Here is a 24,126-nt window from a genome sequence, read left to right on the forward strand (position 1 = left end):
ACACGCGAACGTATACATGAAAAAATCTTTTTTACATGTTGGACGAGAGATAGTGACTGTCAAATGAGCCATAGTATTGTCTCCATAGCTATAATATAGAATATAGATATAGCTCTGCAAACATCGTGACGCACCGTGAAAATGCCTATCTTTTAAAGCGTGGCCCATTGACCACAGGGATGGGGATACACGCTGGCGCTGAAGGAGTTAAGAAGAGAGAGACATTGTGATGCATGACAAAAAAGCTAAACATACTCCTGATCAGATGATTACATGCCGTGGACTACCTACATGAAACTTCTTTGCATTTCAACATTTAATAATCCAACTGTGGTGTCCGTGTAATCGCCTTCAACAGAATAGTTATAATGAGGTATAACAGCCTACGTGCAAGGCCTGCTAACGGAGCCTAAATAGAAATTAACCAGAACTTATATTGTGCTTAAGAATCTCCCATATTAAACAATACAAATGAGACCCCACCAACCGCCACCAAAAAAAACAAGGTTTCCGTCCTCTCCAGCTCTGAAGTGCTGTAAACATATTGAGACTGACGCAGCACTATTCCCCTCCTCTATGTCCTGAGATGACTGGCTCCCCGAGGACGCCTGCTGCTGCTCACATATATCTCTCTCTCTCTCTCTATCTCTCTCTCTCTCACACACGCGCATGCACGCACACACACTAACCGAGAGGCCCTGTTGGACCGAACCGTTCTAAACATACTCTTGGTTCCCTGGCCCACATCTGTCATCATCAGATCTGGAGAGAGTATCAGGAGCTGTAACGTTAAGGCTTTTGCTGTGTCAGGAGGAGGAAGTAGCTATGATTTATGATGTCACTTGAGCAGAGGCGTTATGGTGACTGAAGGGATGCGGCGGTAACACAGTTTTCTCTGCTGATGCCAAGTCTGACTGCTCTATAAACCTTGTATTGTCTACAGACGACCCGTTAATTAACTTGTACCAACTTTACAGTATAGACCAGGGCTCTTCTACTGCTTTTTGACGAAGAGCTGTTTTTCTGTTGTCTGAATTGTTCTAAGCAGACACTGTGGGTGCCGGACTATCAAATAGATCTATTAGATCTATCTGCAGCCTTCGACACAGTCAACCACCAGATCCTCCTCGCGGCTCTCGCAGGAATGGGAGTGGCTGGCTCTGCGCTGACATGGCTGTCATCATACCTCAATGACCGCTCCTACCAAGTGTCATGGAGAGGGACCCTGTCGGCCACCCGTCCCCTGCGGACGGGTGTCCCCCAGGGCTCTGTCCTAGGACCCCTTCTCTGCTCCCTCTACAGTAAATCACTGGGTAACATTATCACGTCTCATGGCTTCTCCTACCACTGTTATGCCGACGATACTCAACTCTTCCTCTCCTTCCCTCCCTCAGATATCCACGTCTCTGAGCGGATCTCGGCCTGTCTGTCCGACATCTCCGCCTGGATGACGACCAACCACCTCAAACTGAACCTAAGCAAAACAGAATTGCTCCACCTGCCGGCCAAATCCTCCCCCCTGACCGACCTTTCCATCACAGTCGAGAATGCAGCTGTGACCGTGTCCCCGACTGCCAAGAACCTTGGTGTTGTCCTCGACGACCAGTTGAACTTCTCTGCTCACATCGCAGCGACAACCAGAACCTGCCGATTCCTCCTGAGCAATGTCAGAAGGATCCGCCCCTTCCTGACAAAAGAAGCCACCCAACTCCTCGACCCACTCATCTCCCGCCTCGACTACTGCAACGCACTGCTCGCTGGCCTCCTGGCCACTGCCACTAAGCCTCTTCAACTCATTCAGAACGCAGCGGCCCGCCTGATCTCAAACCTACCGAAGTCGGCCCATGTCACCCCACTTCTTAGGGACCTGCACTGGCTCCCCATTGCTGCATGAATCCGCTTCAAGGCCCTTGACCTAGCATACCGTGCGGCAAAGGGAACCGCTCCCGCCTACCTCCGGTCAATGGTCTCTAACTACACACCCTCAAGACCCCTACGCTCTGCATCTTCTGGCCGCCTCAGACCTACTCCTATCCAAGCTCCGGGAGGGTCATCAAAGAGAAGTCGCCTATTCTCAGTCCTTGCCCCACAATGGTGGAATGAACTACCCACCCCAGTTAGGACAGCCGAAACACGTCCAATCTTTCGCCGTCGACTAAAGACGCACTTCTTCAACCATTATCTGAATTAAAATAAAAATAAAAATAGAAATATCTAACCCTAACTAACCGTACTGTCATGCACTTGTCCTAATAAACTAACCTACACTGTAGCACTCAACACTTTGATGAACATTGTTGCTCAGCTGATAGAGTTGTGCCCTTCCTAATTAGAGATGTTCCGATACCATTTTTTCCTTTCCGATCCGATTCCGATACCTAAGCTTTGGGTATCGGCCGATACCGATACTTATCCGATACCAGTGCATACATTAAAAAAATTAAACAATTAAAAAAATATTATATAAATTATAATTTTTTTTTTATTATTTTTTTATAAATACAGCTACTGTTTATATACTGTTTTTTAGTAATAACTATAACGTTTTATTCAACAACAGGTGATTGTATAGATTAGTATTAGTATCAGTAATTGAAAACTATCTCAATGAGTTCACCCACGGAAAGGTTGTTGGCACATTAGTTCCACACGGACATTATTTGCTGCACTTGCTTCCACAAGAAGGCTCCGTTTAGTAGCAGAGGCTCTGTTGTTGTGATTTTTGCACAATAAATATTCAACATTCTCTTTTGAGACTCCGCCTCAGACTCTTATCATTTGGCACTAAAAGCTAAACATTGTCGCCGATATGGCTGTCCGCAACATGTCATTAATTGTGTATGCGACGTGTAATTGTGCAATGACGACGTTACCGTGAGCTAGGTTAGCTAGCATCAGAGCTACCGGTATATGGAAAAACTAACGTTACTGGTGACATTGTGATTTAACTTGGAATACTCCTTTGCCAACCTGCTGTACTTTGCTTGCAGGTCTGCAGCCATTATTGCTGGATTATCAATAGCCCCAACTTTAGCCAAGGTAACGTTATGGCTAAACCTTTAACGTTAGTTAATGCTAGCTTTCGGTTAGCTGTTCAGCTAATGCTAATAACATCAGAGCTCCCCGCCAACAGCGCTCTGCCGGGACGATGGCATTTTAAGAAAGTATCTGCTCTGCTGTTAAAATGGCAATTGACACTTTAATTCACGGTCGATTAAGCACACGTTTGTTTTATAATGCTCACTCAGCGAGTAGGGTATATCTACAGAACCCAACGTCCGCAGTGTTGTTGATAAATTACGTCATATGGTATCGGAGCGCAACATTAGAGGGTACTCGCCGATACCGATACCAGCATTTTAGGCAGTATCGGCGGCATTTCCGATACTGGTATCGGTATCGGAACAACTCTATTCCTAATGGCTTGTCGTACAGAACTTGTAAGTCACTTTTGATAAAAGCGTCAGCTAAATGACTAAATGTAAATGTAAATGTAAATAGAAAATATTAACTATTATGCCTATTATTGTTTAATATTTTCACTTAAAATTATATTCACACTATTTTTATTAGCCTGTATCAGGGGTTCCCAAACGTTTTAAGCTTGAGACCCAAAAGAGAGATTTGGTGTCTCCCCAGGACTTACAAAAATACAGCATGAATTGCCATAACATCTACTACTGATAAAGAACACAACCAACCATGAACTAAAAGTAACCCTCATCACATGAACTAACAGTAACTCTAATCACATGAACTAAATGTGTGTGTGTGTGTGTGAGAGTGAGTGAGTGAGTGAGTGAGTGAGTGAGTGAGTGAGTGAGTGAGTGAGTGAGTGAGTGAGTGAGTGAGTGAGTGAGTGAGTGAGTGAGTGAGTGAGTGAGTGAGTGAGTGAGTGAGTGAGTGAGTGAGTGAGTGAGTGAGTGAGTGAGTGAGTGAGTGAGTGAGTGAGTGAGTGAGTGAGTGAGTGAGTGAGTGAGAGAGAGAGAGTCTCAGCCTGTCTCATTCACGTTATCCCCGCAAGATCAAATTCGGCATAGAGAACTGCTCTGCTGTGAACTGCTCCAGTGTGTTTTGAGCCAGCTTAGTATGTTAGCGGGTTACCTTTTTACCTTGACGCAAGTCTCCTCTCTGCTCGTTAGCAGTGGTTACTCTGCAGTCAGCCACTCACACACAGACAAAGGGACTCTTAAGAGGAGCTTTCACCGCATGCACACAAACAAAGGGACTCGTGAGAGGACTTTTCAAGGAGCAATGTCATATTCACTGTCCGTGGTGCTGAACAGGACAGTGGAGAGGCAACTGAACTGGAAAAAAACAAATTTCACATTCACTTATACAAAAACTAAAACTAAAACTGAAACTGATATCTATCTAACGGAGAACCCTCTTCTTCTATTTTAATTAGGAAAATGAAATCACATATAATTGTTATGTTATTTTACTCTGCCAATTGGTGACCCACTAATATTTTGCAGGCTGGATGGGAAGCTTTGGCGGGTCGGATGTGGGCCACGAGTCACCAGTTAACGTTGCATGGTAGAGACTTAGATCATTTGTTTGGGGATATGTTAAAAGCTTATTTTAATATAATATAATATACTGGTAATATATCTAGAGAATATATATGCATATACCCCACTTTGATACGGCACAACGAATCACAGATTGGGGCTTTAAGTATATACTTAAATATATATACCAGTCAAGACCTTTACTTTGGTGTGTGTTTTTATTTTTATTTAATCATTTTTGTGTGTGTAGCTGCTGTACATGCTGACACTATTATCTGACATCAAGCAGAGGGAGGCTAGTGGTGAATAGAGACAGGAGGTGACATACGTGTGGATCTCCTCCTGAGTTAGATGTTCCTCCCTCTGCTCCCCTGTCGCCATGGCCAGCTCCTCCTTCAGGGACTGAATGTCTCTCTTCAGACGCACTATCAGCTGTGAACCACACACACACACACATGGGTTAGTGGGGATGAAAAAATACAAACGCAGTAAGTGGGTACTTTCATTAGCAGTTACTGTAAGTATTGTGAGTGACACAAATACAAATCCACACACAAACACGTATACACACACAGTAGTTTCCAGTACCTAACACATATTTTAATGTAGGAACATGAATAATGCCACCAATGAATGAAAGAAAGAAAGAAAGAAAGAAAGAAAGAAAGAAAGAAAGAAAGAAAGACAGACAGACAGACAGACAGACAGACAGACAGACAGACAGACAGACAGACAGACAGACAGACAGACAGACAGACAGACAGACAGACAGACAGACAGACAGACAGACAGACAGACAGACAGACAGACAGACAGACAGACAGACAGACAGACAGACAGACACCGCCAAGTGCCAACTGATGACAGAATCCTCCTTAAAAGGATCCCGCGGTCAGATCTTACTGATGCGTTCTGAGGACAAACCTCAGCTCCTCCAGACAACTGGATGCTCCAGCGACAGAACACAGGAAGCCCTGGAACACCACACCGGAACGTAAAATAGCAGTAACCAGCTATGGTGGTGAGAAGGGACACATACACAGTCCTCCTCCTGTCCGCACGTGTTTGGTTAAGGCCCCATGTGGACCCCGCCAACAGGCTGGTTGTCGTGGGTAACCACTGGCTGGATCCTGTTACTGTAAATATACTGTATTTGTTTTTTAAAAAGCGAAAAATCTCACCAAGCCCAGATGTAGCTCCTTAAACCAATCTGTAGGAGAGTTTCATAGATAGCCATTTTCATACTGTAATAATACAAAGAATGCACATTAATGTCAAAGTCGTGGTCAGAAGAGAGACGTTGCAACGGGAGAGCGTAAAAAATAAATTGACTTTGTTTTCCTACGCAGCCTATGAAATATGATTCCTTTGATTCAACTGGACAGCGGAACGTTTCTCAGGCCGTCTACACCAGATATACTGCATTCCCTACCTGCTGACCAAATGCTGACTCCTACATAGACATTTTCGATTGCATAGATCTTTTGACTAGAATGGGGGTTCATGTGGACTTTATCACCGTCGGTATTTGAGGCATGAAAGCAAGAGTCCTGTGATGACCTATGTCTATAGTATAGGCCCTGGGTCTGTTTGTCTGAGATGGAACCTTTCATCTCTGGAGATAAGCCTATGGCAGCGGCGGTGGGACCTCCCTCTCTCCTCGTCCAGGGGCCGACGCCCACAGAGGTCAAAGCCCGGCCTGATCAGCTCCCCGTCAGCCTGGTTGGATCGGCTTGTCAGCCTGGTTGGATCGGCTTGTCAGCCTGGTTGGATCAGCTCCCCGTCAGCCTGGTTGGATCAGCTCCCCGTCAGCCTGGTTGGATCGGCTCATCAGCCTGGTTGGATCAGCTCCCCGTCAGCCTGGTTGGATCGGCTTGTCAGCCTGGTTGGATCGGCTTGTCAGCCTGGTTGGATCAGCTCCCCGTCAGCCTGGTTGGATCAGCTCCCCGTCAGCCTGGTTGGATCAGCTCCCCGTCAGCCTGGTTGGATCAGCTCCCCGTCAGCCTGGTTGGATCAGCTCCCCGTCAGCCTGGTTGGATCGGCTCGTCAGCCTGGTTGGATGGGCTCCCCGTCAGCCTGGTTGGATCGGCTCATCAGCCTGGTTGGATCAGCTCCCCGTCAGCCTGGTTGGATCGGCTCCCCGTCAGCCTGGTTGGATCAGCTCCCCGTCAGCCTGGTTGGATGGGCTCCCCGTCAGCCTGGTTGGATCGGCTCCCCGTCAGCCTGGTTGGATCAGCTCCCCATCAGCCTGGTTGGATCAGCTCCCCGTCAGCCTGGTTGGATCAGCTCCCCGTCAGCCTGGTTGGATCGGCTCGTCAGCCTGGTTGGATCAGCTCCCCGTCAGCCTGGTTGGATCGGCTCGTCAGCCTGGTTGGATGGGCTCCCCGTCAGCCTGGTTGGATGGGCTCGTCAGCCTGGTCAGATCGGCGGGCGTCAGGCCTGCTAGCACCCGCTGGTAGTTCAGAGCACGAGTGGAAAGTACCTGTAACTAAGTACTTTTTTATTTTTTTTATCGACTTTTTCTCCTCATTTTCTATTTTTATCCCATCCCAATTTCATATTGCCAATTCTCCCCTCCCCTGTCTTGAACGGTGCTAGACTATGCCCCCCACTGGTCGGTTGTAGTGAGGATAGAAGCCTTGCATCACGTGTCCCCTCCGGTACACAAGGAGGCAGCCTGTCGCATCTTTTCACCAGACAGCGTGGACTCTCAGTGGCGAGGAGTAACGCGTGGGAGGCTCACGCTGCCCCCGATACTTCCTGTCTCTGCTGTGCAGGCGTCACCCAACTGACCTGTAGGAGTCGCTGTCCACAACGTCCAATCCCCACCCATTGACGACTTCCACCCGCTGACTCTGCCAAATGAGCCAGTACGACGGCCGGCCCAAGTCGAAGGCAATGCTGAGACTGGGATTCGATACCGGAGTCTCTTGCATTGGTGATGAGCGCAATCTCCGCTACGCCACCCAGCCGCCTTAACTAAGTATTTTTGTACTTAAGTACAATCTTGAGGTAGTATTTTTGCCATTAAAAGGGGACTTTATATTTTTACTCCATTACATTTCAAACTAAATATCCTACTATTTAGTCCGCAATATATATGGCCTTTGCAGCACATTATTTACTTTGTTTTGCTACAATACATGCAACGGATTCATGAAATTATGTACTTTTAAACATACTACATTAATCATAACTGGACCACCAACCAACCCTTTCAGCTTAACCTATGATGTTTTAAATATATACATACAGAATGCTTCTTTCAATTTGTAATACTGTAGTGTAGAATCTTTGAGAGGACACAGAGGACCTTTCAGGGTATTATTATTAGGGATAGTACTATTCTATTCTATCAGGGTATTTCTATTCTCAATGTACTATTATCAGGGTATTCCTATTTTACTAGAATACTATTATATCAGGGTATTTCCATTTTTACTTTTGGGTTTGGATTTTTCAAGGCAGGTTATGGCTGAAGTGAAGTAGGAAAGGATTCTTGACAGCAACAACAGGTGCTCAGATGGGACGTACCCTAATCATGTCTGGCTTTGGACCTCATACCAGTATCCTCCAAAGCGTTCTATCCACTACTCTCTTTGTATAATGAGGCGTGTCAGATAGGGAGCATTTCACTTTCAATCTCATTCATTCTGGTTTCCAAATTCATACTTCAGTACTGAGAAGCTTTTGGTATGACAAAGGTATTTGGTATGTCTAACCTATTAACCAATAACTGAGAATGAATGTGCTATCATTGGCACATAACTTAAATAAATATATAAATAAATACAATTAAGTGATTCACAGATCACTAAGTCCTTAAAGGGGAATATAATATAAGAGTTTATATTATTTAGGCAATACAACATGTTAGAAAGAAGCCCTCATGCGGTTAGGTGGCGTAGCGGAGATTGCGTTCGTCACCAACCCCGGAGCTGTGAGCTGGATTCGCCTGTTCGAATCCAGCTCACAGCTCCGGGGTTGTCACCAGCTTGGCTGGCCGTTCACACTAATACAATTGGCTGCATTAGAGGGTGGGAGAAGCTGGCAGGGTGGGTCCGGGTCGTTGTAAACAGCGACTCCTACAGTTCGGTCGGGGCGCCTGCTAAGCGCGGATAGGACCTGAGTGGGATAGTGTGATCCTTCCACATGCTACGCCCTCTCAGGGAGGATCCGCGCTGCCAGGTGAAAAGAAGCGGTTGATTGGCTGGCTGGACGTGTGTCGGAGGAAGCACGTGATAGCCTCCACTCTCCCAGATTATCTGACTGTGGGGGGTAAGTGCGCAGCGACCAGGAAGGGGTTTGTTTTCCAGTGTCCATTGATTTAGTGAGTTTACCACCAAAGGGAAGTCAGGACATCAGTGCAGGCAGGGCCGGTTTTACTGCACTTTACTGCTTGATACATGTTGCAGTTACTCTCAATGTGCATGTCCTGACTCAAAATGACTATTGCGACTATTATCACCATTGCTACTCTCACTCAACCCTACACAACACTGGTAAGCATGACTTCTGAATCTGACTTGTAAACAAAAAGCAAATCGACCAAATTGACGAGAGCACCGCTCGTCTGATGTAGCCTGTGTCCTCCAACCACACAGTCTTCTGCCATGCTTTAGAGGGCAAGCTTACAAAAACAATGGCCACGGGAAAACGACCAAACTCAGAAGTGTTTCCTCTTCCCGAAAATGGTACACAGCCTGTAATTTAATCTGAATTTTAAGTTTTAATTCCACTTTCATTCCACTTTCATTAATTTCCTTGTTGGGCTGCCTGGCGAGATTCTGGTGATGGCGCTCTCCCCACAAGGTCGCTCTCAGCACAGGCAGGAGGACAGTGCACCTGTACCTACTAAATAATACACATTTTCAAATGGCCGTTGTTCCCCTTTAAGCCATTTGTAACAGAGCTTGATTTATTTATTTATTAAACAACTAATGGCCAATTAAACAAATGATCCGTTGCTGTTGGATAAACCCCATGTCTACAATGAATTAATCCATCCTTATTTTTTGTATATTTCTTTTGTTCCTCGACTTTGCACCAGCACAGTCTTTCCAGTGGAATGAGATCAAATCCTTAGCCTCTGGGTCAAAGATCAACCTACTCAATATGCACCCCCCCCCCCTCCCCCCCTTTGATGTATGCCAGTAAGCTGGTACCTCATGCTGGCTTACTAGCCGTTGCTTTTGTAATGTGCCATAGTTTGAACCCGACACGCTATGCCTTAAATGTGTATATGTCAGCACGGGCCGGAGAAGGAGTGAGAGGACGGAGAGAGAGAGGAGAGAGAGAAAGGGGGAGGGGGTGTTTATGATATAGTGGTACAGCGTATTTTATACGACAGCAGCTGATATTGACCAGAAAACCAACATTTCTGTGGCACTGAAACCTTCCCAAACCTCCATCCTCAGCACACATAAAAAAAAAAAAAAACCCGAGACAGACTGTGAGACTGGAAAATGCCACAGCGCTACTAGCAGACAAACACAACAGAAAATGGCAGCTATTCGCCAGAGTCGCTGACACTGAGCTGCTAGCAGCTGAGGGTCACTGGAGGTCCACCCGAGGTCGGAGGTCGGGCGAAGTGAACTGAGCTAACTAAACTTAGTGACGCAGCGCCACTTCTAGCACCTCCATCCCCTTTCACGTCAGACGCCGTAACCCTTTCACTACCACACTACAGAAGGTTAACCTTTCACTGCCACACTACAGACGGTTGACCGCCTGTAGTGTGGTAGTGAAAGGGTTAACCGTCTGTAGTGTGGTAGTGAAGGGGTTAACCCTGTGTCGTGTGGCAGTGAAAGGGTTAACCGTCTGCAGTGTGGTTGTGAAAGGGATAAAGCCAAGGGGTTCCTGAGAAGAGCCAGTGCTGCCGTGTGGGTTTGTGTAGGTGCCACTTGGGCTGAAGGCAGATGTTATCTCTAATCCACCCCATAATGCCCATGTCGTGTTATTTTTTTACACTGACTAATCATATTCAACCATCCCTTGCCCATAGCCACTCCCTGGATCTCCTTCCTTGCAGCTTACACACCCTATGGTCTGATGTAATACTCCCAGCTGTGCCCTCAAAGACTCCACTGCCAGTCGTCGGTCAGCGGACTTTGGTCGGACTCTATTTCGGAGCGTGGAGCCCACGCCGGTACCACAGCAGCACCACAGCAGCCTAGCATGCGCTCTGAATAAAGCCTGGCTCGGATCCAGTGATGTCAGCGTATTTTAATGGCGCACCGGGTCAAGACTGTGTGGCGGGACGTGAGCCGGTGCGGCGCTGGCGGCGACGCGGACGATGGGGTATTAGCTACTTGCTCTCTGCTGAAAATGTATGCATGGCTGTCTGGGTACAAGTCCAGTAGATATAGAGAGGTAGTGAACCAGCATTGTAGACATGAATAAAAAGTCTCGTGTTCTCCAGTGTTTTAGAACAGGGGTTGGGGATCTCATGTTTTCGTGTCAGGATCCCCCCCAATAGAAACTCACCAGACTAGGGACACTATTAGATATGTCGCTGGGATCCCCATCTGAGTTTTTTTGTTGTTAATTATGATTGAGTACATGACAGAGAGGAGAGAACAGGCGGGCGAGTGAAACCTATAATCAAAATGGTCATTCTTAAGACATTCCTTCACGGTGCTAACTTCCAGTATTTAAAGCAAGAGTGAAATTTTAGCCTACCGTAAGTGCTGCTCATCGTCAAGGGCCCTTCCTAAGGACACCTGGGGGGAACCACCGACCCCACTTTGAGAACCACCGTTCTAGCAAATGACCCTCCCTGGACAGAAATACTACCCCACGCACACATTAAACACACATACTGTAAAGTGCATTGCAGCAAAACAGCAGATCCGACTCGGTATCCCCGCATCGTGTATCAAACCGCTAACAAACAAGGTGCTATTATGGGGCCCCTTTTCTTTTTATGGAGGAGGCATGTTTTTGCTGTTTGAAAGAAAAAACTTAGGTCTATTCTAACCCCACGACAAAGCAGGAACACATGCGGGTTGTGTTCCGTGTATGGCATCATTTAGAGCACGTGGAAGGCCCTAGGGGAGACGTACTGTACCCCACAACCACGGGAGTAACGAGAGCTGCCGCTTCCCTCCCCGTCGGCCCTAACCATGCAACGCTGCCCTGACCAGAGGGGGGGGGGGGGGGGGGGATGGGAACAAGTGACCGCAGGAATTTTCACACCCACTTCCCAAACATGTCTCTCTGGCGGGTTAGAAACAGGCTTCTGTTTGACTCACAGGTATGCTCTAATCAGCACTGTCTGCCTCAGGGGAAGGATGGAGTGTGTGTGTGTGTGTGTGTGTGTGTGTGTGTGTGTGTGTGTGTGTGTGTGTGTGTGTGTGTGTGTGTGTGTGTGTGTGTGTGTGTCAGTTGAACAGGGTCGCACAGAGGCTCCTGTTTGCCACCGCACATTACTGCCCAACAACCATGGGATCAACCGTTTCCGCCCTCAAAAGGGGGAAAAAATTGATTCTGGGGGCGAAGTTTTGGTGATGGCTCAAGCACCGCACAGCGGTCCATACGTAAAATGTGGTGCACATTCGGTACGACTGGAGACGAAGAGAAGCGGTGTGGTGAAGCGGTGTGGTGAAGCGAAGCGGTGTGGTGAAGCGGTGTGGTGAAGCGGTGTGGAGAGTTGCTCGGATCCGGACCCTGATTTTGTAAAACGGAATGCAATGCAGTCTGATCATCAGACAAGAAATAGAGGAGAAGCTGGGGAATAACAAGTATTAAAGCACATACTCGATATATATATATATATCCATGCAACAGGATTTCTTTAGTGCAGTATTGGTGCAGATATTAACAAGATCGTTTTCTTCAGAGATCCCCGTCATTGAGATGCGAGTCCATACGGTGCTATCACTCCGTACTTTAGAGAGGCTTCAATGGGAAGGGTGCTCGTGAAAAACATCCATGAGATATGAAACTGTGATTATGGGTGAAAGCGACTCCTAGTAAGAACACTGTACGCTGCAACCATGTAGTCTCTCCGTCCTTATCGGCAAAAAGGGATACGATTTGAATCAAAAGATTTGGTCACTTGAAGATCTACTTTGCTTTAACAATTGTATGTTGTTATTGTTAGAGTTAGGCAATGGAGGCACAGCTCGAAAAGAACGGAGTCTCTCTCTCTCTCTCTCTCTCTGACACACAAGTCCTCTATCTCAGACTTTTGGGGATTTGGGATGGTTCTCCTTCAGGTTGGGATGGATAACAATGGTAGTTTGGAGACGGTTGTTGGGGTGGGGGGGGTGATTGCAAGCACTGGGCGGAAGAACTGAAGCAGACATCTGACTCTCTGATGACCGGGGACCAGGATTAGTCTAGGGGTCTACATGGCGGATTAAGATGGAAGGATTAAGAGGAACGTATCATGTGCAGCCTAATATGGCCCGGCTCTCTCTGTAGCCCACTCTTGGATGATCTCATCATGTCACTTTCAGCACCCCTCCCGTTCCCGCTCTCCACCGCCGGGTCAAATGTTATGTCTGCTACGCCTGCCGTCTAAAGCTCGACTCAACACTTGAGAGAATTTCAGCGCCGTTCGACCCAAAATACTCGACATTTCTAACTCCAAACTCAAACCGAGGCCACTTGGGTCTAGTTTGGTCCGAACCCAAGCCTATAATGACAGCTCAAAGCTGCTAATAATACGACGAATAACAACAACGCTAAAGATCCATTAACCATTCATCTATGTCGGTATTTACAATAGAATAGAAGTACTTTATTAATCCTGAGGGAAATTCAGCACCACAGGTCGCTCACAATAAACATTTAGGTAGTCAAAAATAAGAATACACAGTCAAGATACACATTCTAAAATATGTATATACATTCTAAAATATACAGTCCAAAAAAATATAATATAATGTCAAATGTACCTGAGCCAAACCTGGTTAAAGGAACACACCAACATTTTGGGAAATTTGCTTACCGTCTTCTCCAGAGAGAGACAAGAAGATAGATACAGTACCAGTTTCCTCTCTGTGTGTTCAGTAGAAAGCTATCTGGCTGCATGTTAGCCTAGCTGAGCACAATGAATGGAAGCGGCACTGTGCCGGTTAGACTTCGGGAGAGGTGTTAGTTGGACAATGCCTAGGCTAACCGGCACTGTGCCTTTGCTGTCGCAGCCCCTGAATTGTGGAACAGCATCCCCACCTCCATTAGGCTTGCCCCCTCGATAGATGCCTTCAAATCTAGGCTCAAAACCCACTTCTACCTACTAGCCTTTCCCGTTCACTGACTCATGCCCTGTTTTCCAATGTGTTTGCCTGTGTGCCCTCCCATAAAACGGAGTGTGATTGTTGTCAATATGTATATCTACCCTCTGTACAGCACTTTGGTTGACACGTGTCATGTTAAATGTGCTATATAAATAAATCTGATTGATTGATTGACTGTCCACTTCCATTCATTGTGCTAAGCTAGGCTAACGTGCAGCCAGATAGCCTTCTACTGAACGCACAGAGAGGAAACTGGTATCTATCTTCTTGTCTCTCTCTGGAGAAGTTAATTTCCCAAAATGTTGGCGTGTTCCTTTAAATAAGTAGGATTTTGAGCTCAACCCAAGTTGAGTCTGTTTGGGCATGAATGTCAACCTCATTGCCGTCCTGACCCATGCTATTATGTTTACCTTAAAGGCCAGTGAGTCCATAATTGCACCCTATCGAGCTACAGTCGCCCCACCAGCCACCACTGATTTATGGGACTGCAGACATTTTTAGCTGTTACCAAGCAGATACTATAAATCCATCAGTCTGTCCATCAATCCAGCATTATTTAAAAATAAGCTCCGACTGATCCAACTTGCGGCAGAACTTGTTGTCGAGAACCATTCCTTTCATATCATAGCCTAAAGGCTACGGTATTGGCTTTATATGGTCTGGTTCTGTGGCCCCAACGCTGAATGTTGTAAAAAGTAGGTTCCAAAAGTCATGAAAGGAACCGGCCAAGGCACCAGACAACGTGCCTTCAGACAGTCTGGCCAAAACGGTAGTCTGACTGTCACCACCAAGACGAATTAGATCATTCACATCTAAACTACACAGCAGCATTAATTTGTGCCATATCCAAGGGGGGGGGGGGTGAGCGAGAGAGAGAGAGAGAGAGAGAGAGAGAGAGAGAGAGAGAGAGAGAGAGAGACCCTAGATTGACACACTTGTGTAAAAAGAGGCAGGGTGAAATAGCGAGAGAGAGTAAGAGAAGATGATATGAGAGGAAAAGAGAAGGAGAAAGGAGACGACAAAGTAGCAAAAAAAGAGAGAAAGAAAGAAAGAAAGAAAGAAAGAGAGAGAGAGAGAGAGAGAGAGAGAGAGAGAGAGAGAGAGAGAGAGAGAGAGAGAGAGAGAGAGAGAGAGACCCTAGATCGACAGGCAAACTGAGGCAGGGAAACAAGAAAAGCGAGAGAAAGAGCAAGAGAAGAAGAGATGCAAAGATAGAGAGGAAATGGAAAGAGAGAGAGAGAGAGAGAGAGAGAGAGAGAGAGAGAGAGAGAGAGAGAGAGAGAGAGAGAGAGAGAGAGAGAGAGAGAGAGAGAGAGAGAGAGAGACATTGGCAATGTAAACGTATGTTTCCCATGTCAATAAAGCCCATTTGAATTGAATTGAGAGAGAGAGACAGACCCTAGATCGACAGGCAAACTGAGGTAAAAAGAGGCAGGGAACTAAGAAAAGCGAGAGAAAGAGCAAGAGAAGAAGAGATGCAAAGACAGAGAGGAGATGGAGAGAGGAGATAAGCTAAGACAAAGAAGTACTGTAGCAAACAAAGAGAAAGAGAGAGAGAGAGAGAGAGAGAGAGAGAGAGAGAGAGAAAATAAAGGAGATAGAGAGAGAGGAAGAACAAGGCAGACAGAGAGAAGAGGGGTGAGGATTCCACCAGAATAAAAAAGTCATGCAGTAAAGAGCGTTGAGGAGCTTTGCCCACATGGAGCTGGGCTTCGCCCGGAGCTGTAACCGGGCCGGACCCAACTGGGAGCCGCCAGACACCGGCACAATTACTGAGCCGGCCGCAGACTCTCTTAAAAATACCTCTCCGGGGTTTGCAAAGTGGCCAGCCAACCCCCGGTGCAGTAATACAGTAGTAGTAGCAGCAACCGATCCTGATGTATGTGTGTGTAATGGTGATGGCTTACTTACTGGATATTATATTCCCTAGGGAGACAAGGGGCCTGTGACAGGTCTGTTTAACTAGGGTTAAATGGTACAGTAAGAGAGGGAGAGAGCTAAGCACTAACCGCACTGTTTCAGATGAGTCTGGTGCTCTCCATGACAACAGAAGGAGTCCAAATGAATCTAACCGATAGGTGATGACCAGAGGTTTACTCTGTTGTGTGTGGGTCCTGCAAACCATTAAATGGCAATACCCCAATTTAGCACGCAAGCCTACTGGGTCAAATGGCAGCTACATTTGCTAGACAGCCACGCTACAGCTAAGCTGTAGAACGGTCTAGATGAGAGAGAGAGAGAGAGAGAAAGAGAAGAGAGAAGAGAGAAGAGAGAGAGAGAGAGAGAGAGAGAGAGAGAGAGAGACATTGGCAATGTAAACGTATGTTTCCCATGTCAATAAAGCCCATTTGAATTGAATTGAGAGAGAGAGACAGACCCTAGATCGACAGGCAAACTGAGGTAAAAAGAGGCAGGGAACTAAGAAAAGCGAGAGAAAGAGCAAGAGAAGAAGAGATGCAAAGACAGAGAGGAGATGGAGAGAGGAGATAAGCTAAGACAAAGAAGTACTGTAGCAAACAAAGAGAAAGAGAGAGAGAGAGAGAGAGAGAGAGAGAGAGAGAGAGAAAATAAAGGAGATAGAGAGAGAGGAAGAACAAGGCAGACAGAGAGAAGAGGGGTGAGGATTCCACCAGAATAAAAAAGTCATGCAGTAAAGAGCGTTGAGGAGCTTTGCCCACATGGAGCTGGGCTTCGCCCGGAGCTGTAACCGGGCCGGACCCAACTGGGAGCCGCCAGACACCGGCACAATTACTGAGCCGGCCGCAGACTCTCTTAAAAATACCTCTCCGGGGTTTGCAAAGTGGCCAGCCAACCCCCGGTGCAGTAATACAGTAGTAGTAGCAGCAACCGAAACCGATCCTGATGTATGTGTGTGTAATGGTGATGGCTTACTTACTGGATATTATATTCCCTAGGGAGACAAGGGGCCTGTGACAGGTCTGTTTAACTAGGGTTAAATGGTACAGTAAGAGAGGGAGAGAGCTAAGCACTAACCGCACTGTTTCAGATGAGTCTGGTGCTCTCCATGACAACAGAAGGAGTCCAAATGAATCTAACCGATAGGTGATGACCAGAGGTTTACTCTGTTGTGTGTGGGTCCTGCAAACCATTAAATGGCAATACCCCAATTTAGCACGCAAGCCTACTGGGTCAAATGGCAGCTACATTTGCTAGACAGCCACGCTACAGCTAAGCTGTAGAACGGTCTAGATGAGAGAGAGAGAGAGAGAGAAAGAGAAGAGAGAAGAGAGAAGAGAGAAGAGAGAAGAGAGAAGAGAGAAGAGAGAAGAGAGAGAGAGAGAGAGAGAGAGAGAGAGAGAGAGAGAGAGAGAGAGAGAGAGAGAGAGAGAGAGAGAGAGAGAGAGAGAGAGAGAGAGAGAGAGAGACTGTACTGTAGGAAGCATAATGATCCAATCAAATGAAAACAACCTATGTGTCCTCATACGTATAGTAATCTAACAGATCTGCAAAGCTGTGCATGCATTTGTACATGTTTCCACGTGTGTAACAACGCGTGCGTGCGTGCGTGCGTGTGTGTACAGACATGTATACATCGTCTCCAGCTGGACACATGAAGAGCAGAGACAGAGCAGTCAAGTATTGTGGTAGAGATACCATAACACAGTCGTGGGTATGTAAACAGACATAGACGGAACTGTCTAAATAAATAACACCACGCGACAGACAGACGTCTACATGCTAGAGGTGGAAAATGCTGTCTTCCCCGATGACTTGATGACACAGGGAAAAGTGATTTATTGTTGGACCTCCAGAAAGGACACATGAGGACAGAGTGGTTTACACTGAGCCAGCAGTTATACACTTATTGGCCATAATTCATGATCACTAAAGGGGCAGTTCACTCAAAACACACGCACACACACGCACGCACGCACGCACACACACACAAGAAAAACATGTTTATCCCCTTACACGGAGTATTATCTTTCCATCCTGATAGTGTCAGTGTGTTTGCAGAAGTTTGGAGATACCTGATACAATGAAGCTCAATGGGCCTTATCTTGTGACGCTCAAATTTGAAACACTCGACGGCAATTGTTTTGGGGGTTTTGAGTGAACTGCCCCTTTAACATTTTTTTTTTTTTTTTTTTTTATCCTTAACCAAGCCCTCTCCAAGAACTGTCAAAAAACCTTTAACGTCAGTGTTTTTGCAAACAACAGCTAACACTAGCCAAACCACTAGTGTGAAAACTTTTTGCGGAATGTTTTAAGAGGTTGGTTGGTTATTGATCAAGCCATTAGGCTTTTAAAAGAAAGCTGGAAGCTCTGAGGAGGGTCTGGCCGTAAACTACAGTAACAGCACATAAAAATTATGTCAGTGTGGTTTCCCAGTTCTGCAGCAGTGCCAATTAGTATTGAGTGTTATGGTGCTTGTCTCACCAGAGCAGGGTCCAGCTCTTCATTCAACAAGGCCTCGTTCTTGATGAGAGCCACACGCTGGGCAAAGCGACATGTGGAGATGGACTCCTGCAGGGCCCAGAGGAACAGGTCAAGACGCGTCAATCCAAATGGCATTTTACAGTTTATACTTGAACCGTCTCCACATGGCATTAGTATTGACAGGCGAGGTCTTGGTAACGGTAATTATCACCTGGAAGCCTCAATGAATGTTATGCCGTCTGGTAGATGTCAGTTTTTTTCGCCAGCTAGCTACCATAATAAAATCCCAGCCAAAAATACCAAGATTTTTTTCCCCCAGAAAAATCTAGGGTCCTCTCCACTGTGATCTAATTTCAATCCACAGCACTATTTTGGCATTAGACCCACATCACTATGTGTGGATGCACTATTCGGATTATGTTTTGTAAGCCTGTGTGGACTGGGCCTATTTTGATGCAAGACGCTAAACCATTCATTCATTCATTCATATTTTCCATGCTAGACAGCTTCATCTAAACATGGCTATAGGCCCTTACTTACGTCAATGTTCGTCTTATCCACTGAGACAGTAGCAATCATTGTGGTCATGCAGTTTCCACCCACGCTGTCCCTCAGTACTGAGGTCATCATGGAGTTCCTGTAGGGGATGTGGGAGCGGTTCTTCTCCGACAGCGCTATGATCACCTGGAAGGAGGGAGGGAGGGAGGGAGGGAGGGAGGGAGGAAGGACGGAAGGAAGGAAGGAGGGAGGAATGAAGGAGGGAGACAAGGGGAGAAGGCTTTGTTTTCTTGTTGGATTTACACAACGAGCAAGGAAAGTGCAACGGTCACATGATGATCTGTAAACAACATTGGAGACACCTGTAATTGCTGGAGATGCCCAAATGAGGCATTTGGGCATTTTAACCCACAAGCTAAAAATGTACCAAACACAATTTTGAAAGATCAGTGATACCAGGCGTCTCAACACCGTGTCATCAAATGACGTGCACTTTCCTAGAGGAGTGTTTGTGAAAGAGTACAGGAGGCTGAAATGTTATTCACCTCGTGTTATAAAAGCTGCATGCTCTTTGGTCCCAAAAACTACTCATAATGAAGCTCAAAGCATTGTCTAATGTGTCTGAGCCCCATGGCCTTCCTCAGGTGAGGAGAAGAAGACCTGACCTGATGTGTCTGAGCCCCATGGCCTTCCTCAGGTGAGGAGAAGAAGACCTGACCTGATGTGTCTGAGCCCCATGGCCTTCATCAGGTGAGGAGAAGAAGACCTGACCTGATGTGTCTGAGCCCCATGGCCTTCATCAGGTGAGGAGAAGAAGACCTGACCTCTTGGTCACCAACCAGTCATTATAGTTTGTCAACGTATTCAATAGCCGATATAATTCCATATCTCACATTGTGATCTTTCTGCAGATCAATGCAGTCATGCAGAGTGACCTCTAAATCTAGTGCCAAAGCATATTGTAAATATTTATGTGATGCCAAGTAATGCTATACCATTATCCAGCAATGACTAATTTACTAATAACACATTCAGCATTAAGAAGAATTTTATTATAATGAATGGCTAATTAAATAAACAAAAGTGAACAAAGACATCCTGACGTCTCATGATTAGTCAACTAACTGACAAAGTGGGAGAACTCCTAACAAGAGGGGCGCTGAAACGCGCCGGTCACTGACGGCAATTCTCTATGACTAACATGTTAATGACTAACAACGATCATAACAATCTGCAGCCAACAAAATAAAGGCCTTGCTATGCTCGACTCACTTCAACACTCCCTGACGAAGACAGCTTGAAGTCGCAGCGCGTTGGAGCGTATCCAGGTTTGACTAAAAGGACGAGTGCCTCGGATCCCTTCAAATCTGCCCACCTCTACTTTGGACTTCCATTACACGTGAGCTGGAAAGTGTCTGTATTGAATGGTATACTAGCCGCCCCGTCCTTGAAGAGCACCAGATTGTTCTACTTCAACATTACCATCATCAGATTTTTCTTACCCGGTGCAGTGCTCTCTGTTTTTTCTTCAAAATAAAAGACCTCTTTCCCTCTTTTTTCACTGGAATGTATCTTTCCTCGTATCGCTCCAAGATATACACACTATATGCAGAGGTGAGTGAGCCAGAGCGAAGGAGATAAAGCATGAGGGATGTCCATGGAGGATTATACTGGACGCCATTAACTATGCAAGGTTGATTAAAGAGAAAGATAGAGGTGGCTTATGAATCCCAGACGAAACATAATTAAATGCCTGAGTGATAGTGTGATTACATCTTCCAAGCCGATGGCTTATTATTACAGCTAATATAATGACGGTGCCATAAATCAAAATGCAAACTTACTTTGACGTGAACTGAACTGAACGGTGCTGAACAAGCTCACCTGAATCGAACTCAGCTGGGCTGAATTAGAAGCCTTATTTAGTGTATTTTCCATATTATTTCCATACGTGTAAAACATCAATCCAACTATAAAGGAAGGAATCGCTGTCTGCGTCGGCGGGCGTATTGGTGAGGATCATGGGGAGGGAGGGTCCAGTGTCGAATTTGGTGCCATTTGGCCAGATGGTGGCGCTATAGTGTGTGCGTCTGTCTGTCATTTGCATATCTCAACCGTTCATCCAATCGGCTTCATGCTCAGCAGATGTATTGCTGAGGGCCCAGGGGTCCGATTTCGAATTGTGTGCCATTTAGCCAGAGGGTGGCGCTATAGTGCGTGTCTGTCCGTAGCATATCTTGAAAACCGTTTATCCGATCCACTTCACCTTTGGCCGGTGTGTTGCTGAGGACCCGAGGGAGTGCAGTAACACGTGTGAAGTTGAGCGATGAGCGGTTCTCAAGAATGCTGCAAGCAGCCATACCATGGGTCTCCACAACACTACCAGCAGCTCTTCCGGGAGCACTAGGCCAACTCTGAATGGGCACATGTTCTGAATGGCCACGCGCTTCGACAACGTTGCAAGCAGCAATAGCAAAAGGCGAGCAATTGGGCAGGTGTTCCGAACGGCCACAGCCGAAACAGGCACTGCACTGCTAATGCTTTGTACTAATGCTTGGTACTGTACCCCCCTTCCTGGGTCCTCAGTAAACACCTGCGAGCATGAAGCCGATCAGATGAACGGTTCTCAAGATATGCAAAGGACACGTCTCATCCCAATCATGGACTGTTTTATCTCCTCCCCTCCGGGAGATGCTATATATATATATATATTTATTCTTACCGTATACATATCTATCCACATCTGTCTGTACATACCTGCATATAATCCTTTCTACATATCTGTAGATACAGTACTATATCTATATCTGTACATATCCCAACCTGCTCTTACGAGTTACGCTGCTGGCCAGTATGATTTACTACCATAGTGTCTTTATACCTGTATCACTGTAACACTTAATACTTAATACTACAACTCTGTACATACATCTGATTAGCACTATTGGCTCAGTGGCTCAGGAGGTAGAACGGTTCGATTCCCGCTCCTCCCTGGCAGCGTGTCGAAGTGTCCTTGAGCAAGTCACTTAACCCCTAATTGCTCCCGATGAGCAGGTTGGCACCTTACATGGTTGCCTCAGCTGTCAGTGAACGAATGTGCGAGTGAATGGGTAAAATGTGAGGAACAAAAATTGTAAAGCGCTTTGGATAAAAGCGCTATATAAATGCACCATTTACCATTTATTACTCAGTAGTACTAATTTATAGATTTTATATCCAGTTGAATCACCTGTACATTGTATATTACTATTGCACTTTACTGTTACATTTGCACTCTGGTTGGATGCCTTCTTTTCGTTGTACTGTACTTGTGCTGTATAATGACAAAACATTTTAATCTAATCTGATCTAATGCTTGGTACTAATGCTTGGCAACAGCCTCCTGTTGGCATATGTAGTGGATATCAATGGGGAAACAAAAAAAGAAAAAAGATCCCATCAAACAGTTCAAATGTTTATTCTCACTATCACTAGAGCATATTGAAGTAAATGTCTTGCACGCAACTGGTTTCAAAAATCTTTGAGTGTTGATTACCCCCATTCTCTAGATTGATTGCTTTGGACCTACAGTAGGAACAGACCGTGTGAATTCCTGTTCCCCTATTTAAATGGGTCCTTTACAAATGTTTATTCAGATACTTGGATGACCAAAGTGTAGAACTCAATAAAGCTGATTGTAAGTGAAGACAGTGTGCGAGACTGTAATCATGAAAATGAAAGAAAAAAAAACTCTTAACTATACCCACATGACTCACGCATGCAGTTGAATTTCTTCTGACACAGTTATTTTCTTCAATCGATATGAATGCATATCAAGTGGTATTTTTAGGGCAAGATTTTACCATTGAGGTGAACGGGTGCTTATGTGTCTTTAGTTTACCACCCTGTGGTGTCACAGTCAACCAATATGGTGAGGGAATAAACCAAATACCGGTAGGATAGTCTTCCACACATCCTGAACGTGCCCTGCAAATAGAGTAGGAGAAGTGGCTATACCTGCTCCAGACAGTGTAAACAGAGTAGGAGAAGTGGCTATACCTGCTCCAGATCGTGTAAACAGAGTAGGAGAAGTGGCTATACCTGCTCCAGACAGAGTAAACAGAGAAGTGGCTATACCTGCTCCAGACAGTGTAAACAGAGAAGTGGCTATACCTGCTCCAGACAGTGTAAACAGAGAAGTGGCTATACCTGCTCCAGACAGTGTAAACAGAGAAGTGGCTATACCTGCTCCAGACAGTGTAAATAGAGTAGTGGCTATACCTGCTCCAGACAGTGTAAACAGAGTAGGAGTAGTGGCTATACCTGCTCCAGACAGTGTAAACAGAGTAGGAGTAGTGGCTATACCTGCTCCAGATCGTGTAAACAGAGTAGGAGAAGTGGCTATACCTGCTCCAGATAGTGCAGGGATAGGTTGATGTACTTGGCCTCTGTGAGCTGCTGGCCGCCCACGCCGGCCTTGCCCACCCTCTCTGAACCAGCCAGGTCCACCAGATGCAGCTTGGAGCGCCGCACGGTGGGAGAGCCCGGCTCCCGCCCACACAAGTGCACTGTGAAGATGCAGTGAGAGCGCGTGGACGCCTGGTTCATGGGGGTCTGAGGAGAAGGGGAATGAGAGCGTTAAAGCAAAGAAACCACTGGGGGCACATCCCCATGGTTCCCACTGAGGGGAACCGTCTCCTGGCACAATGTTATCATGCCGCTTCAGCCACAATACGATAACATCAATTTGCCAGTTATGTCTTCTGACGGGGGAACGTTACATGTGGTGGACACACACACACAAAAACACAAAATGAAAGGGAATTTTGATACTTCCATCCCAGGGACTTTCCGTATTCAAAGAACAAAAAAATCCTTTTTTTTCTCCTCCGACTGGGTGGAAGATCAAAGCCCAGGCCATGTGTGACTGATGAACGGTAAACACATGGCGGCAGCTTTTTACACAAAGCTGAGGTCAACGTTACAGATGTTGACAATAACAGCAGGAGTCAGGTCTGGCCCAGGAGGAGACAGCAATGAGGACGTGACTCGCCCGGCCAGACAAACAGGCTTTATTAACTAGGAGAGGATGGGTCACTTGTGATAGACCTATTGAGAGGACACAGGGCATCTACCCTGAAGGACTGTCTGTAACCCAACGCAACCTGCCCTCTACCAACTACCCCACCCTCCATGCATACCCCACCCTCCATGCATACCCGCTGAGCACCAACCTTTCCACGCCCATTCCCTGGCCTCGCCCACATCACCCCAACTGAGAGGAAAACTGATTACTGTTGCAGTTTTATTTATTCAAGTCAAGTCAAGTCAAGAGTTTTATTTGTCACGGCATACAAGTATACAATGAAATGCGGGTGGTCTTGCCCGCAACGATGTGCAATACAGTGGTACAACATATAATAGAATCCAATAAAAAACAACATTGTGCAATAAACAGGTAACAGGTAACATGGTGGGACATCTCGGTA

General features: G+C 46.2%; 1 protein-coding gene across 1 annotated transcript in view; it reads right to left on the reverse strand.

The window, feature by feature from the left end:
* kif6 (kinesin family member 6) overlaps positions 1-24,126 on the reverse strand; it is a gene marked incomplete at both ends in the record, with an annotated part of 159,310 nt that overhangs the window by 42,664 nt on the left and 92,520 nt on the right. Inside the window, 4 exons of the mRNA XM_084311142.1 lie at positions 4,843-4,946; positions 18,161-18,247; positions 18,701-18,844; positions 23,045-23,251. Of these exons, the coding sequence (XP_084167268.1) occupies positions 4,843-4,946; positions 18,161-18,247; positions 18,701-18,844; positions 23,045-23,251 (542 nt within the window). The remainder of the gene's footprint in view (positions 1-4,842; positions 4,947-18,160; positions 18,248-18,700; positions 18,845-23,044; positions 23,252-24,126) is intronic.

The sequence above is a fragment of the Notolepis coatsorum genome (assembly GCF_963971535.1).
Source record: "Notolepis coatsorum genome assembly, chromosome: 3".
NCBI classification, from domain to species: Eukaryota; Metazoa; Chordata; class Actinopteri; order Aulopiformes; family Paralepididae; genus Notolepis; species Notolepis coatsorum.